The sequence below is a fragment of the Hyperolius riggenbachi genome, chromosome 8 (assembly GCF_040937935.1).
Source record: "Hyperolius riggenbachi isolate aHypRig1 chromosome 8, aHypRig1.pri, whole genome shotgun sequence".
Taxonomy (NCBI): Eukaryota; Metazoa; Chordata; class Amphibia; order Anura; family Hyperoliidae; genus Hyperolius; species Hyperolius riggenbachi.
The window spans coordinates 97,489,096-97,504,519 of record NC_090653.1 but is presented as its reverse complement, the minus strand read 5'-3'; the positions used below and the strand labels follow the sequence as shown (position 1 = coordinate 97,504,519).

At 42.4% G+C, this 15,424-nt stretch overlaps 1 protein-coding gene across 1 annotated transcript in view; it reads left to right on the top strand.

Moving 5' to 3' along the window:
- The window catches only part of LOC137528275 (sodium- and chloride-dependent neutral and basic amino acid transporter B(0+)-like), a 102,757-nt gene that overhangs the window by 41,775 nt on the left and 45,558 nt on the right, over positions 1-15,424 (top strand). The window contains exon 4 of the mRNA XM_068249568.1: positions 9,893-10,054. Coding sequence (XP_068105669.1) covers positions 9,893-10,054 — 162 coding nt within the window. The remainder of the gene's footprint in view (positions 1-9,892; positions 10,055-15,424) is intronic.

Genomic DNA, 15,424 nt, shown 5'->3' with positions numbered 1-15,424 from the left:
ATTTCAGTATCACTTTAAGTCATGTGTACTGGATCGTGTGAATAAATGATTTACTTTCAGACAATCTGAATTTGGTCATACAGTATACACAATGTTCATTTGGTTATTTGCAATGTGTTTTACGCTGTTTTAAGCACTTCACCTCCAAGGGTTTTTAAAAAATAATGAAAATTTATTTCATTTTTCTATGGGAAGGTGTATAATAGGGTACTTGGATGTGGTTTTACTTTTTGTCCACAAGATGGTGATACAGAGTTAGTGTGTTCTAAAAATAGAAGCCGGAACCAAGTGTTTACGCGTGTTTATATTTGTTTATATACAGGAACTTAGATACTCGCGCTGAAGGAGGTGAAGTGGTTAAACTACTTTCACCAATTTATACAATACTGTAACATGTAACAAACAGTATGACTGTAATAATAACATAAACAGTACCGCATATTTTGTACATGAAGAAAACTTTGATTATTTGTGAGAAGTTAAGTTTGTAATTAGAGTCCGCAGTAAGTGAACTTGTCAAATGCATTTCACTCTAGCAGAGTTCTTCTTCCAGTTATTTCACAATAATGCAATGTAATTGGCCATTTGTCCTTTGCACATTCATATTCTTGAGAGATTGTTAGGACAAAAATGCTAGATTCTTACCTCGGTAGAGGGAAGCCTCTGGATCCTTCAGAAGCTTCCCATGTCTGCCCCCAAACCATCCAACTGATGAATGCTGGGACCTCTTGGAAGTTTGCGGTCCTGTTCCTGTCTGTGAATGAGCGGGAACAATTGGCTCCATGCTGCGGCATAGGCGCAAGACATCCCGGGCCTGTGCAGTAAATCTGCACTCGTTCAGTGATGGGAGGGCAGCCACGTGCACTGTTCTACAAAGCCCATGTTCACTGGTTATGGGGCTCCAACTGCTAGAGAGGGATGGAGGAAGCTTCTGGACCATCTATAGGCTTCCCTCTTAAAGAGGATGGGCTTGATTCACAAAAGGGTGCTAACATAGTTAGCATGCCTAAAAGCTTTGGCCGTACTAACTAAGGTGCTAAGTAGTTAGCACATGCAAACTACTTAGCACCGTAGTTAGCACATGCAAACTACTTAGCACCGTAGTTAGCACATGAAAACTACTACTTAGCACCATGATAACTAGGGTGCTAAGTAGTTTGCATGTGCTAACTATGGTGCTAAATACTTTGCATGTACTATCTACGGTGCTAAGTAGTTTGCATGTACTAACTACGGTGCTAAGTAGTTTGCATGGGCTAACTACTTAGCACCCTAGTTAGCATGTACAAAGCATGTTAGCACATGCAAAGTGGCTTTTCACTGCAGTGCTAACACTTAGCACCCTTTTGTGAATCAAGCCTGAACTTTAGTGAAAAGAGGGGGGGGGGGAATAATCAATTTATTGCAATTTAAGTGAGAAGTTAAAAAATAGAAAAATAAATGATTGATATTCGCATTGTAATTGTTATTTGATCCACAATGAGCCAGTACGTCATCATCTTTACTACTGGCAGGCATGAAAAAAACTAGACAGCACTATCTGCCATTATTTATAACCACACCCACTAACTTTGCAATAGGCTAAAAGGTTGTTTTTTTGTTTTTGTTTTGTCATAGACATACATATGCATACTGGTTGCATACTGGATAACAGCTGTTATCCCCTGCATCCCCCCCCCCAGGGTTCTATTCAAGAAAAGATAAAGATTTCTTGTGGGAAAGGGGTATCAGTTACTGATTGGGATGAACTTAAGTTCAATTCTTGGTTACATTTCCTCTTTAAAGTGAAACTAAACATTTAAAAAAACAAAGAGTTGCACTTACCTGGGGCTTCTGCCAGCCCCTTGCAGCTGTCCTGTCCCACGCCTGTACTCAACGATCCTCTGTTCGCCCACCATGGTGCAGTTTAGTTTCCACCAACTTGTAAGTCGACGGCAACTGCACCTGCACGGTCCTGGCCACGTGTATCATTCTTCGCATTCCCGTCCGCAATAGCGCCCTGTGCACCAAAAATTGCATAGTTGACTCAGAGTCATGCTTTAATCTCTAAAGGGCAGAAATCACATTACATTACTAAATTGGTAGAATAAAGTGTTTTAAACTGTCCAGCATGTGTACATGTCCATCTGGTAGTGTAAGGGTTAAGCCAGCTTCACACTGACAGATGAAATGCCACTTTTAACGCAACGTAAACAGCCGCACAGACCTTTAGTGATTATGTCAGGTGAGCATATCTTTGTTTTAACTAGTTGACACCTCCTAAATGTTAGTCCTCTTGGCAGCAATCTTTGTGTAGTGGTGTGTAGTGGCGACCGTGCTTGTGTGCAGGTTCGTGGGAGTGCAGGCGATCGTCGTTTTCCAGCCTCTATGGTCAGGCTGAGGTAGTTCAATTGCAGTTAAGTGACCAAAAAAACAATGATTTTGCACTGAGGCATTATATAGGTGGCAGTAGTGGAGACTAGATGCCAGTAGTGGTGGTGAAGGATTATTAGGTTATGGTCAGTGCACTACTAGGACCAGCAGACCTGTCTCCAACAGCTAACTTGTGCACTGGACACAGAACAGCAATACAATAGCAAGAAAAATAATGAACCAGCCCTAAGAAGGGCTTAGCTGTTCAGGACACTGTGGTAGCAGCACAAATTTGCACTGAGGACACAGAATACAGGCCTACCTAACACTCTCCCTGTCAGCAGCACACTCTCCTTGATCTGCCTAGCACAGAAGCCAAATACAGACTGCAAACATGGCTGCTGTGCTGGTATTATAGTTATTATAGGTGTGGGTGGGGGGGGGGGTCCAAGTGTGAGAGATAGCTGATTGGCTGCCATGTGTCTGCTGACTCTAGGGTGAAGGGTCAATTTTTGGCTCCATTATAATGTATAGAGAGTGGGTCGAACATGGCAAGTGTTTGCCTGCGGATGTGAATGGGAACACCCCTTGTTCATCGCAAACTATTTGCCAGGCAAACAGTTCGGGCCACTACTGTGAATAAGTAGAACTGGTGTGTTACATAATTGCAGTGCACCAAATCACCAATACAGGGAGGCACTTGACTGATTGTCCCATTTCTGTAGAATACAAGGAGGAGCCTTGCTTTCAGCAGTATTGTAGCAGCTCAGTGCAAAGCACATACTGCTCAAATAAAGCGCAAAATACAGATATTTTGCAACTTTGAACTATGCTATTAGGGGACATAAGGGAAGTAGGCAAAAAAGAGATGAACTCTGCAGAGGGCTTTCATATTTCAATGGACTGAAAAATACATTAACAAATAACATCAATTTTGTTCCTACAATAAATGGTGAGATTTTTCTCCTATGTGATCAATGGTTGTGTCTCATTGCAAACAATAGGAGATATTGATTTTAGCTGCTTTGTATTGTGTGGCCTGTGTACTGCTGGCCTTGGTTTGTTTTGTTTTCAATAGAGATGTGAGGAAGTTGGCATGTAAAACTGTGCCATAGCAATAGGTTGTGTAACCACAGCAAGCCAGCCCAAGCATTCAGCTTTGTCACAGTCTAGGAAAGTACTTGGATTGGTGTCAAAAACAAGCTGAAACTGACTCATTTTTTAATGGCTGTGTTCATTCACTGACAAGAAAAATATCCAAGCTTCCTGCAATAAAGTGTGCTTGAATCACAGCTCCAGGGGCATAACTAGAATTAATAGTGCCCCCCTGCAAAAATGATAGCTTGAGGCCCCCTTGGGAATGATATTTGTGAGCTAGCGGAAGGTTTTTTTTGCTAATTGGCTGCACTTGTGGTTGGGTAGTAATAGGAAGAGGGGCCCCGAAGCCTCTGGGCCCTGCTGCGATGGCAGCGGTGGTAGGGGTGATTGCCATGCACATACACAGCTCCTTTCAAGCAGCTTTCCTTACAGAGACACATGCTTTCTGTCTTCCTGCCCTCATGCCACAAAGCAATGTGACCTATTTGAAAGCCCAGGAGTTATTCTGTTTGTGCCGGAAATCGGATTGCCACAGTAATTATACTACGGAGCCTTTTGATTGGCCTAAAATTTCAGAGTTTTCCGATTTTTGCTGTAAATTACCGCATTCTCTGATTGGTCCAATATTAGGCTTCTTGTGCACTACATGTGATTCCGAATTGTTTATACGATCCGATTTTTTATTCCGATTAAAAACCGTTGCAGTATCGGAATCGGAATAAAAAAAACCCGGAATCAAATGTAGTGCGCGAGAGGCCTAACTGAGTTTTCCCAATCTTCAGAATTTTTCACAGTAAAATGGAAAATCAGAAATACTCAATTTTCGTGGTAAATTACCGCATTTTCTGATTGGTTCCATACTACCAAGTATTTTTGATTTTCCGAATTTTTGCGGGAAAACTGAAAATTGACGGCATTCTCTGATTGGTCCCATACTATAGTATTTCCGATTTTCTGCTTTACCGTTAGAAAATTTTGAAAATCAGAAATTGCATTATTGTCAGAATACCGCGGTAAAAGAAATTGGCATTTGCAGATATGGGAATCGGAAATGGACATTTCCGATCATCCCGAGTAAAGAGAAAGGGGTGCAATAGAAGCGCAGTGCGCCATCATGGAAGCACAAAATTACATCTTGCGGTGCCTTCTGTAATGTAGCATATTTGTTTGTAGCATACTTTTCCTCCTGCTGGTTAATGTTCAAATGTGTTTAACCTTTTGGGGACCGGCAGCCTAACCCCCCTTAAGGACCAGGGTATTTTACCTGGGAGGGTGCGTTAGGCAGCCGGATCCCCAGTTTAGATAGCTAGGCATTTGTGTCCACTGGTTGGCCATGTGTCCCCAATACAGTCAGAAGCCTTTACTCACCTCCTTGGGTCCTGCGTTGAGCAGCTCTAACCCCCTCCGCTCTAGCCGGCATCTCTGCTCGCACTGACTCTCAGTTCCAGACATTAGAGTCAGAGCGAGCAGAGATGCCGGCCAGAGCGGAGGGGAGTGACGATCGTCAGGGGAACGCCAGGAAGGTGAGTGCATCCTCTTCTTCCCCGCCTACCGCAGCTTTTCTGTAGTGATCAATCGCGATGGTTCCTGATCACTGAGGGGAGATGTCAGCTGTCATGAGACAGCTTAATCTCCCCTCTCGGGTGTGCATGATCGCGGCGGGATGCTGAATCTTCATCCAGTCAGAGCGGCAGCACCACCTGCTGGAAGTAGATTCAAACTACGTCAGTCCGCATTTGATTAATGAAACAACAGCTAAAAAAGGCAAAATATATTTCTAGCTTTGCATGGAATCAACAGGCTTACAAACTCTATAATGTATTAATTGCCCATATCACCTCACTTTTTGCCTTGGTGACACCCAGAAGGATAAGGATATTGTTGTCAGCGATATTTGCTGTAATTTCTCTTTGGAGTATATTTTCCATACATTGATGTTAGAATCCATTGGTAAGATTTAGAGACTGAGTCAGCCGCCCCTAGTGCTCTTTTGCATATGAATACTTGGAGAACATGAACTAAGAAGCATACTGGTGGATAGAGCCCCCCCCCTCCCCAGCCAGTCCACACCTGCACACTCCCTCAATAGGTAGCGTCCAGTTGCCTTTCATCAAACAGTGTAATATTTATTGATACCACATGGAAGCAGTGTCAATGGCCTCGATTCATAGAGCACAGTGTGAGAAATGTAAAGTGCTCGGTAAATCACTGCATTCGGTATTCTAGACTTTTGTGTGCTAATTCATAAAAATGTTCATAGGTGCAGTAGAAGTTCAGTAATTTACCGTGTTCAGTATTCTAAACTCCGTGCAGAGACATTGTTAAATTAGTTGAAGGCATCCTGATATCCCTTTAGATGTACATGTTTTGCTTTACTATTTGTTATACTTTCTCTGCTAGCTTTGAATCTGTCTATTAGTCTTTCTTAACATTTTATTTATTTGCCACAGCTTAGATAAACTTCCAGGAGAGTTTGCACATGCCCTGCTTAGATTATTTTTTCACTAGCTACTCTGCATTTTCAAACAGGAACAGAAGAGGTTAAACTGGCGAAGGGAGGCAGAGGAAACTTCTTTTGTTCCGTTCTCTCTGCTCACTGACTGGGGGGTAGGAAAGTTGGACCCGCTGGAGAAGGCTTGGCTTCCTATCAAAATGCATCATCCCAACTTGCAGGAGACAGGGGCTGTATTGGCTTCTGCTCCCATCAGTCATAGCTTTTCCCTCTCTGCTTGTCTGAGTCATGCTGGCTTCCCACAGTATTGCACAGTCTCCACTCTCATTTCGCCGCACCAAAGGTGTCGGTAAAATTTCAGGCTTTTACCGCATGATCTATTCTTTATGAATTGACATTTACTGACATTTGCTGACATTGAGGTATTTACCACATATGTCGGTAATTTACCTTACTGCTCAGTAACTTCAGCTTTTCATGCGGTAACAGCCTCAGTGCTCGGTCAGCTGTTTTCAGCATTACCGAATGTGGTAATGCTTCATGAATCGAGGCCAATGTGTACTTAACCTATTTTGGTTCCTGGACGTAGAAACTACGTCCAGGGGCCATGCACGCTACCGCGCGCTCCCGTAGCCGACCACGCATGTGCACGTGCGCTCCCAGCCCGCGGTTCGTTAGCCAGGCAATCAGTGAATTGGGCTATGGTGCCTGATCACTGATTCCTCTCCCCCGCTGAAAAGCGACAGCTTCTCTCGGAAGCTTCGCTTTTTCTGGCTGTAACGTACCCCATACGTCGCTCTAAGCGTGTGTTACGCTTAGAGTGACGTCATGTAAACAAACTCATGGCCGCCATCTTGTGGCCAAAAAGTAAAACTACAACTAAAAGTAAAAAAAATTAAATTCAAACACACATTTACATTATAAATCACATGTTTACATCCCACCCTCCCAAAACTACCCAAATAAAATGTTTAATATAAAAAAAAAAAACATTAGAATAAAAAAAACAACATGTAAATATTTACATAAGGGTCTAAACTTTTTAAATATCAATGTAAAGATGAAATACTTCTATATTTTTTTATTTTAAACTTGTAAATAGTGATAGATGCAAAACGGAAAAAATGCACCTTTATTTCCAAATAAAATATTGTCACCATACATCGTGATAGGGACATAATTTTAATGGTGTAATAACCGGGACATATGGGCAAATGCAATACATGAGTTTTAATTATGGAGGCATGTATTATTTTAAAACTATAATGGCTGAAAATTGAGAAATAATGCATTTTTTCCGTTTTTTTCTTATTCTTCCTGTTAAAATACATTTACAGTAAAGTGGCTCTTAGCAAAATGTACCCCCAAAGAAAGCCTAATTGGTGGCGGAAAAAACAAGATATAGATCAGTTCATTGTGATAAGTAGTGATAAAGTTATAGGCTAATGAATGGGAGGTGAACATTTCTCAAGTGAAAACGACGGAACGCGAATGGGTTAAACACCAGAAGATGACAAAGCAATTTTGTTTCCATCAAAAACACCGCTTTTTCATGATTACTGATATTTTAGTCTTTATTATGGTTTTAATAATTGAAGAGATTAAGGTTCAATTAACAAAAGTGAACAAGGAACTTGATAAACTAGAATGCAACTTTAAAGATAAGCTTGAGAACAATGAGGGCTCATTTAAGAAAGAGATTGGTAAGATAGACACTGAAACATTAATATTTTCAGATACGGTGAAGGCAATAGAAATTTAAGGCAGTGTGCCAGAATTATGCTAAAGGGAGAGTATTCTCATGGGTAAGTGGCTTAATGAATAGAGGAAGATTTCCCTGTCATCATGCTAAAGTCACTAAACCTCACAACAATCTGACAAATCCTAGAGATGGTCAGGGGCGTTGCTAGCCCCAATGATCAGTGGCACGTGCCTCAGATTTTTTCTGGGATCCCCTTTATGTCCCCCAGGCAGAATCAGGCAACGGCAGGCCGCTTGGTCTCCAGATTCTGCAGACATCTCTTCTGAGCTTCTCCCCTTAGTGTCTGAGAAGGAATCAGAAGCTTGAGCTCCTAGCGTCTGATTCTTGGATGGTAGGGGAAGAATCACCAGCTACAGAGGATGTTGGAGAGAGGATGGAGGAGATAAGTAGTTCCTCCTGCTTTGCTACTCTGCTGGGGAAAGGGGGGAGTTGGGGGGGGAGGAACAGTGAGGACACACAACAATGCATGCTCCCTAGGCTCCACAGCTCTAGCATTCCCCATAGTGGCACCACAGCACCCAGCATGGCATCACACAGCATCCTGCATGCCCCAGCATGTTTTTTTTTTTTTTTATTAATGGAGAGGTGGGCTTCATCCAACATTTTGCTGGGCAGGCCTACTAAGACCGCTGTTAAGTTCATGTACATTTGGCTCTACCCATGACCACACCCACATTCTGGTGTGTGACTACACCCATTTTTCAGCTGGAGTGCCCAAAGGTGCCCCGGATCTCTTTGGATCCTAGCAACGCCCCTGGCGATGGTGAACCAATTACTGAAAATCCCTCATCGGCTAGAGATCAGGGTCCTAGCCAAACAACAGGCCGAGTATCTGTCCATGTAACCAGAGCCAAAACATTCACGGAGGGGTTGTGAGGAGAGGGGACATTACACAATCCATGCAAGCCAGGAGGGAGTCCAAGAAAAACCCATGTTTAATCTTTCAAGGGACTATCATTTTATCTTACTTGAAGCTTTGGTCCCTTTAATTTTTTTAATGGATTTATTCAAGAGAATATTGAAGCTTAACCAAACTTTTTAAGAATACCAACTCATGCGATCTTACAGGAATTCCTAGACTTGTGAAGAAGAGCAACTTTTTACCTCCCAGATAATATTTTGGCATTTGCTACATTCATTTGCATTGTTAGAAATGAAACAAATAGGAGATTGACACATTGGCAGCATATATGGCCTAATCTCACTAATCTCTTTTACTGAATGAGGACTATACTATAACTATAATAGCGAAGAAGGAAAATCCAGTTTCCTTCCAAAAAAGGTTGTTTCAAATGTGCACATTGAAATATTTGCAATTCTATTATTCAGGGGCCCAAATCTTTGCAGCCAAATACTGGCAAAAGATTTCTTATCGGGCTATTTTTCATGTACAACCTATTTTTGTGTGTACATGTTGAAGTATCCCTGAACCTTTGTTGTCAATATCACAGGACCTTTCAAACTATGGTTCCAGAAACACAAGGAATTGCTTTGGATTTGAATAAATCTGTGGCAGTACAGTTTGCCAAGTCCTTCAGTTACGCGGAATGGTGATCAAGCTCATTGCTCGTCTTAGAGGGGTGGTAATCATGAGAAATTTCTCTTGCTAAAAGAGGCTTTTTAAATACATAAGCTGAGGACAGTACCCTTTTGGATGAAAAGTACATAACTCAGTGTTTTATTAAAGATTGAGTTATATGTGGCATTTTAGATACCCAAGGTCCCCATTTGTTATTTATGATTTTTTTATATGACTATATGATTACGTATGCTGCAATACTGTAAAGTATTATTGTTATTATTATTATTATTATTATTATTATTATTATATGTAAGTCCTATGGGTTGATCCAGCAGCAATCATGAAACTTTTGCTTGTATTTTGCTTTATTTTACTATTTATGATAATTTTGCCTTTTGTCTTTTATTACACACTTTGGGGGTTACTTGTGGTCATGTTCCCTGTTACTTTAGTTCCCTGTTTTTTCTCTCTTAAAGTAGAGCTCTAAAGAGTTAGTGCTAACATACATATCAATATATACAAACCCTTAAAAGTTGAAATCATGTCAGCTAAAATCTTTGGAACTTGTAGTGCTGTTGACTTTTTTTTATGTCAATAAAAATAGAACTTTCACTTATGTTAAAATAAATAATATTTTGGTGGATTACTTTGAAATGTTTAACTTTTGGGTCTAACACATCTGAAATGTATATTTCATTTCTCCTAGGTGTTGGCATCACTATGGTTCTCATCACAACATTAGTTTCTATATACTACAATGTCATCATTGCCTATAGCTTGTATTATATGTTTGCCTCCTTTCAAAGTGTCTTACCTTGGTCTGATTGCTTCAGCTGGGCAGATGCCAAATGCAGCAAAACTACTCGAGGTAGGACTTTTTTATACTGTATATAAATAGAAAGCACCTAATTTCTAATCTGTTTCTGTTTTGTTCTTAAAGAGACTCTGAAGTCTCCCTACAATGAGGTTTTTAGTTTAAAAACCTCATTAACATTATAGTCCGACTTAAAACACTGCAAAACCGCGGCTGAAAACCCCCTCGATCACCCCAAACTCACAGGGGGTACACGGAGGCAACTTCCGCATAGAGGCAGCGCAGCTCTGCCTCTATGCGTGTCAATCAGCGCTGATCGCCACCTCTCCCCCGCCCCTCTCAGTCTTCCTTCACTGAGAGGGGCGGGGGAGAGGCGGAGATACGCGCTGATTGACACGCATAGAGGCAGAGCTGCAGCCGAAAGCTCTGCCTCCATGAGCAGCAAAATCCACGACCAAGAAAGTCGTGGATTTTGCCTGCCCTGTACCCCTGTGAGTTTGGGGTGATCGAGGGGGGTTTTCAGCCACGGGGATGTGGTGTTTTAGGTCGGACTATAATGTTAATGAGGTTTTTAAAATAAAAACCTCATTTCAGGGAGTCTTCAGAGTCTCTTTAAAACTCTGTACGGCATTACTTTATACCTGCCACTGCAAGAAATTCTTAGCTAAGAGGTAAAAGTGATAATTTATATTGCAACAAATAATTGTATTTCTCCTTTGATAAGTGGGCATCAGGGGTATAGCGAGCCAATCATCTTTATGGATGACAAAAACATGTTTATGGATTTCATGGCCAAAAAAAAAAAGGCTTGAGTATAATAGTACAATATGCCTGCATGACAGACTGTCATCTAAGCTTATGATCATCCCTACAGTTAACATAGTTGGAGTTGTTAGGAAGCTCTGTATATAACAAATACATTTTATCATATCAATCACACTTATTTATTCTCTCATATTCAAAGCTTGTATACCTCTGCTTCTGTATGTATAGCCTGTAAGGCCATATCTGGAGTCAGGTTACCTAAAGAGGAACTTCAACCTAGGATGGAACTTCATCCCAATCAGTAGCTGATACCCTCTTTCCCACAAGAAATCTTTACCTTTTCTTGAATAATGAATTAGGGACATCTGTATGGCTGATATTGTGGTGAAACCCCTCCCACAGTGTCATGTCATGACCATGGTCCTTTGCAGTCTGTGAACCTCTTTTGCATTGTGGAAAATAACAGCTTTTTCCAGCTGCCAAGCCAGAAGTATCTCCCTCTGTGCATATAACTCACACTAAATGAACATCCTGTATACATCTTCTGGCAGAAATAAAGATGTCAACAACAATGATACATTTACAAATATAAATCAAAGAGAGGAAAGATTTTAAAATGGGCAAACACTAACTGCCGTATTTTTCGGACTACAAGACGCTCCTGACCATAAGACACACCTAGGTTTAGAGAACAAAGACCAGGGAAAAAAATATATACTAAACCTGGTGCATCGATGGTAAACGGGCATCTTGTGGATTACACCTCCTCTGTACCTCATGCCCCTTTGTACCCCTTGTATCTTTCTGTGTCCTTCTTTGTCCCCCTTGTGTCCTCCTTTATGCCCCTTTGTGTCCCCCTGGGTCCTCCAGTTGTGCCCCTGTGTCCTCCTCTGCCTGGGCACAGTACAGGGAGTCCCCAACATTGCGGTAGGTTTGAGTTTCAAATTGGCAGGTGTTCTCAAGTCAGGAAGTCCCTGCATTTGGCCTATAAGACGCAGTGACTTTTTCCCCACTTTTGGGGGAGAAAAAGGTGAGTCTTATAGTCCAAAATTACAATAAATAATTTATAAATAAATATTGTAAAAATAACCAATTTTATTCATTATGTTATTTTCACTACAGTTTCTGTAAGGCTTGGTGGTGTATTCTCCACAGTCAGCATGCAACGCATGAGCTGACGTGAAGGAGGTACACACACTAGCACAAGGAAACAGGCTATCCCTAGTATAGTGGAGGGGAGGACTGACTCCAATAGGAGATTGTGGTGCACAGAGCCACTGCAGATCCGACAGCCACAAACAATACTTTCGCTATAACGTCTCAGCGCAAAGTAGCGCTGAGCGCATAAACCAGAACTGAGGAGATCAGGACAGGTAGACAGAATGAACGATTGCTTAACTAGCCACTACTTAGTGACAGCAAGCGTCCACAATAAAACAGACTGGAATGAGGCAGCCAATGCGTTGCGGCGATGGCGTGCCTCACAAAGACAGGACAGGATAGTCAGGAAATAGCAGGATCAAGATAGATGAACGTAACACAGATAATTATACAATAAGTATGATTTCCTAGCGTATTACAATTACAGCTATCAATGAAACTATTTGTAACGTCTGACTAACATATGTATATATCGGCAATGAACCGATATATGACATAAGCAGGAACACTGACTTAGGACTGGAACGATACAGGGAACAGGACTCAGAAGGATTCGCTATCTCTTCGCAGAGATGAACGCAATCCACAAACGGTAACAGGACAGGATTCAGAAAGATTCGTTATCTCTTCGCAGAGATGAACGCAATCCACAAACGGTAACAGGACAGGATTCAGAAGGATTCGTTATCTCCTCGCAGAGATGAACGCAATCCACAAACAGGACCAGGAACAGGATAACTAGCTCAGCACGGGTGATCACGATACGCGCAACCACCAAAACGTGCTGGAACAGACTAACTGAACACAGGATATAAACAGTTCGTGTACGTATATATCAGCGACACTGATGTATCAACGTAACACGAATACAAGGAAAATAATAAACGTGCTGGTATGCATATATATGGGCAATGAACCAATATATGATGCAAAACCAGCAAAGTATCTTTAGAACAAGAAACACGGTCTGGGGCTGAAGCAACAGCAAGACAGGCTTAAACTGAAGCTATGAAAACCCGAGGAGTCCTGCAGGAAGCAGATCTTTATACTGAGGTCATCCAATGGGAGCAGACATGCAGATTCCCACACAGGTGAATGATAATCAGTCACAAGCTGACAGCAGGGAAAGACAGACAAAGCTATGCAGCTTGCATGGAAAGAGATCAGAACTGCCTGAGCTGCAGCACTACTACTTCCAGCAATACCTGCTGCAGCAGCGATCATGACAGTACCTCCCCCTTTAAAAGCGGATTCCAGACGCTTTTCAAAACTGAAATTCCCAACAAAACAGTCTGACTGATAATTCATGATGACCGGGACAGCCCGGCAAGACCAAATTCCAGAATCAGTCCCCACAAGACTGGACCCATCAGAACCATGATTTCCAGAAGAAAGCCCTCCGAAACTCCCTGAGCGATACCCACCGCCTTCCAGGAACCGTTCAAAAACGCCAAAGCCTTTGCAATGCCCACCGGGACTGTCTTTACCAACACAAAACCCACTGTTGAACCAGTCCAAGGCACCAGGACAAGTTTCCTCAGAGATCTCCCAGAACACTTCGAAGCTCCAAAGAGACCCCCATAGGTCAGAACGCCCCTTAGGCTCACATGGAGAACTATCAAGAACCCCTATGGAACCTAGGGCAATTCCCGAGTCAGGGCCACAGGGACAAACATCAAGATCAGGGCTTTCAGAGACCAGAACCATCTCTGGGCATGCAGGCAGACTGGCAACATCAGAACATGTTCCCACTAAGGAAGCATCAGAGCACGCTAACACCTTAGACACACTTGGGCATTCTGGCACACAAAGAACATCTGGGCACACTGGCACAAGAGAAACCTCTGGGCATGTCAAGGAACTGTGAGCCTCAGGGTCAGCCAAGACAGGACCAAAACCAGGACTGGCCAAAAAAAAATCATCATGACTAGACTTCGCAACTACTGGACTTTCACACAAGAATGCAGGATCAGACTTAGATGTCGCTGATTCCAGCAAAGTCAGTAACAAATCAGGTTCAGGGGCACTAACAAGACAGGACAAATCTTCTGATGTATGCACTGAACCAGATAGGGACTCCACAACTTCCTCTGGACTGGACAGAGAACCATCTAATACACTGGATTGGAGCTCATGAGGGGCTGCAGAACAAGTCAGTATTGCAGCAGCCCCCACTGGACCAGGCAAAACTGAGGGATTCCCTGGACAGGAAGGGGACTCTGGAACCTCTGCCACAGCGGCCAGAGAACCAGAATCTTTCAGGATACAGGGCTGGGTTTAAGGAACACTCATCAGACCGGACTGAATTTCTGAGATTTCTATTATTTTGACCAGAGAATCAGAATTATCCATGTTACTGGGCAAGGCTTCTGAAACATTCAGAGGACAGGGCTGGAGTTCCTCGGCTGTTACAACACTGGAGAGGGACTCAACAACATTGGTTAAATCAGACTGTGTACAGGGCAAGGTATCTAAGACACTTGCTGGCGAGGACAATATTTCAATGACTTCTGCTTCATCAGACAAAGATTCATCAAGTTTATTTAGAGTGGACTTTAATTCTAAGACAGCTGCTAAACAAGTGAATATTGCTGCAACACCCACTGAGGTAAGCAGTGCCTCAGAGTCTTCTGCTAGAGGGTTTGAAGTATCCAAAGTACTGGGTGAAGCATAGGACTCTGCGACTCCAGCTTCACTGGACAGGATCACTGAACAGTCCATATTGCAGGGCAAAACCATGGAAGCACCTGCTGGACAGCATAAGGATTCTGTGACCTGAGCTTCATTGGAGAGATCTACTGCACAATTCATGGTACAGGGCAAATTTACTGGAACATTTTCTGAACAAGGTACTAATTCTGCGATTTCAGGTTCACATAGCAGATGCTCTGAGCTATTCACAATACAGGGCAAATTTACTGGAACATTTTCTGAACAAGGTAATAATTCTGCGATTTCAGGTTCACATAGCAGATGCTCTGAGCTATTCACGATACAGGGCAAATTTACTGGAACATTTTCTGAACAAGGTAATAATTCTGCGATTTCAGGTTCACATAGCAGATGCTCTGAGCTATTCACGAAACTAGAGCGAGGTGTAGAAACAGGAAGATCAAGACACAATGTTTGCTCATCTGAATCACCATTCATTTGTAAAATTGGGAAATTCAGATGCTGGGGTTCTGAGGTTTCTAGACAGGATTGCTGGGACTCGGAAACTGATGTAGTGCATCTATTGGCATCTGCTGGATCAGACAGGAGTTGAACTTTATTAACACAGGTAATTTCTGCAGAAGTGTTTGCAGAGGCAGGCAAGATTTTTCTGGTGTCTGTTTCACTGAACAAAGACTCATGAGTACTGGCTAGGCTGGACTCAGAAGTCAGCAGGACCTCTGGATTCTCTGCTGAGAAATTTGTGCAGGGCAAGGTTAAGAAAGTATCAGTGGCTTCTGCTTTACTGGGAAGTAACACTGAGTTATCTATGGTACAGGGTGGAAT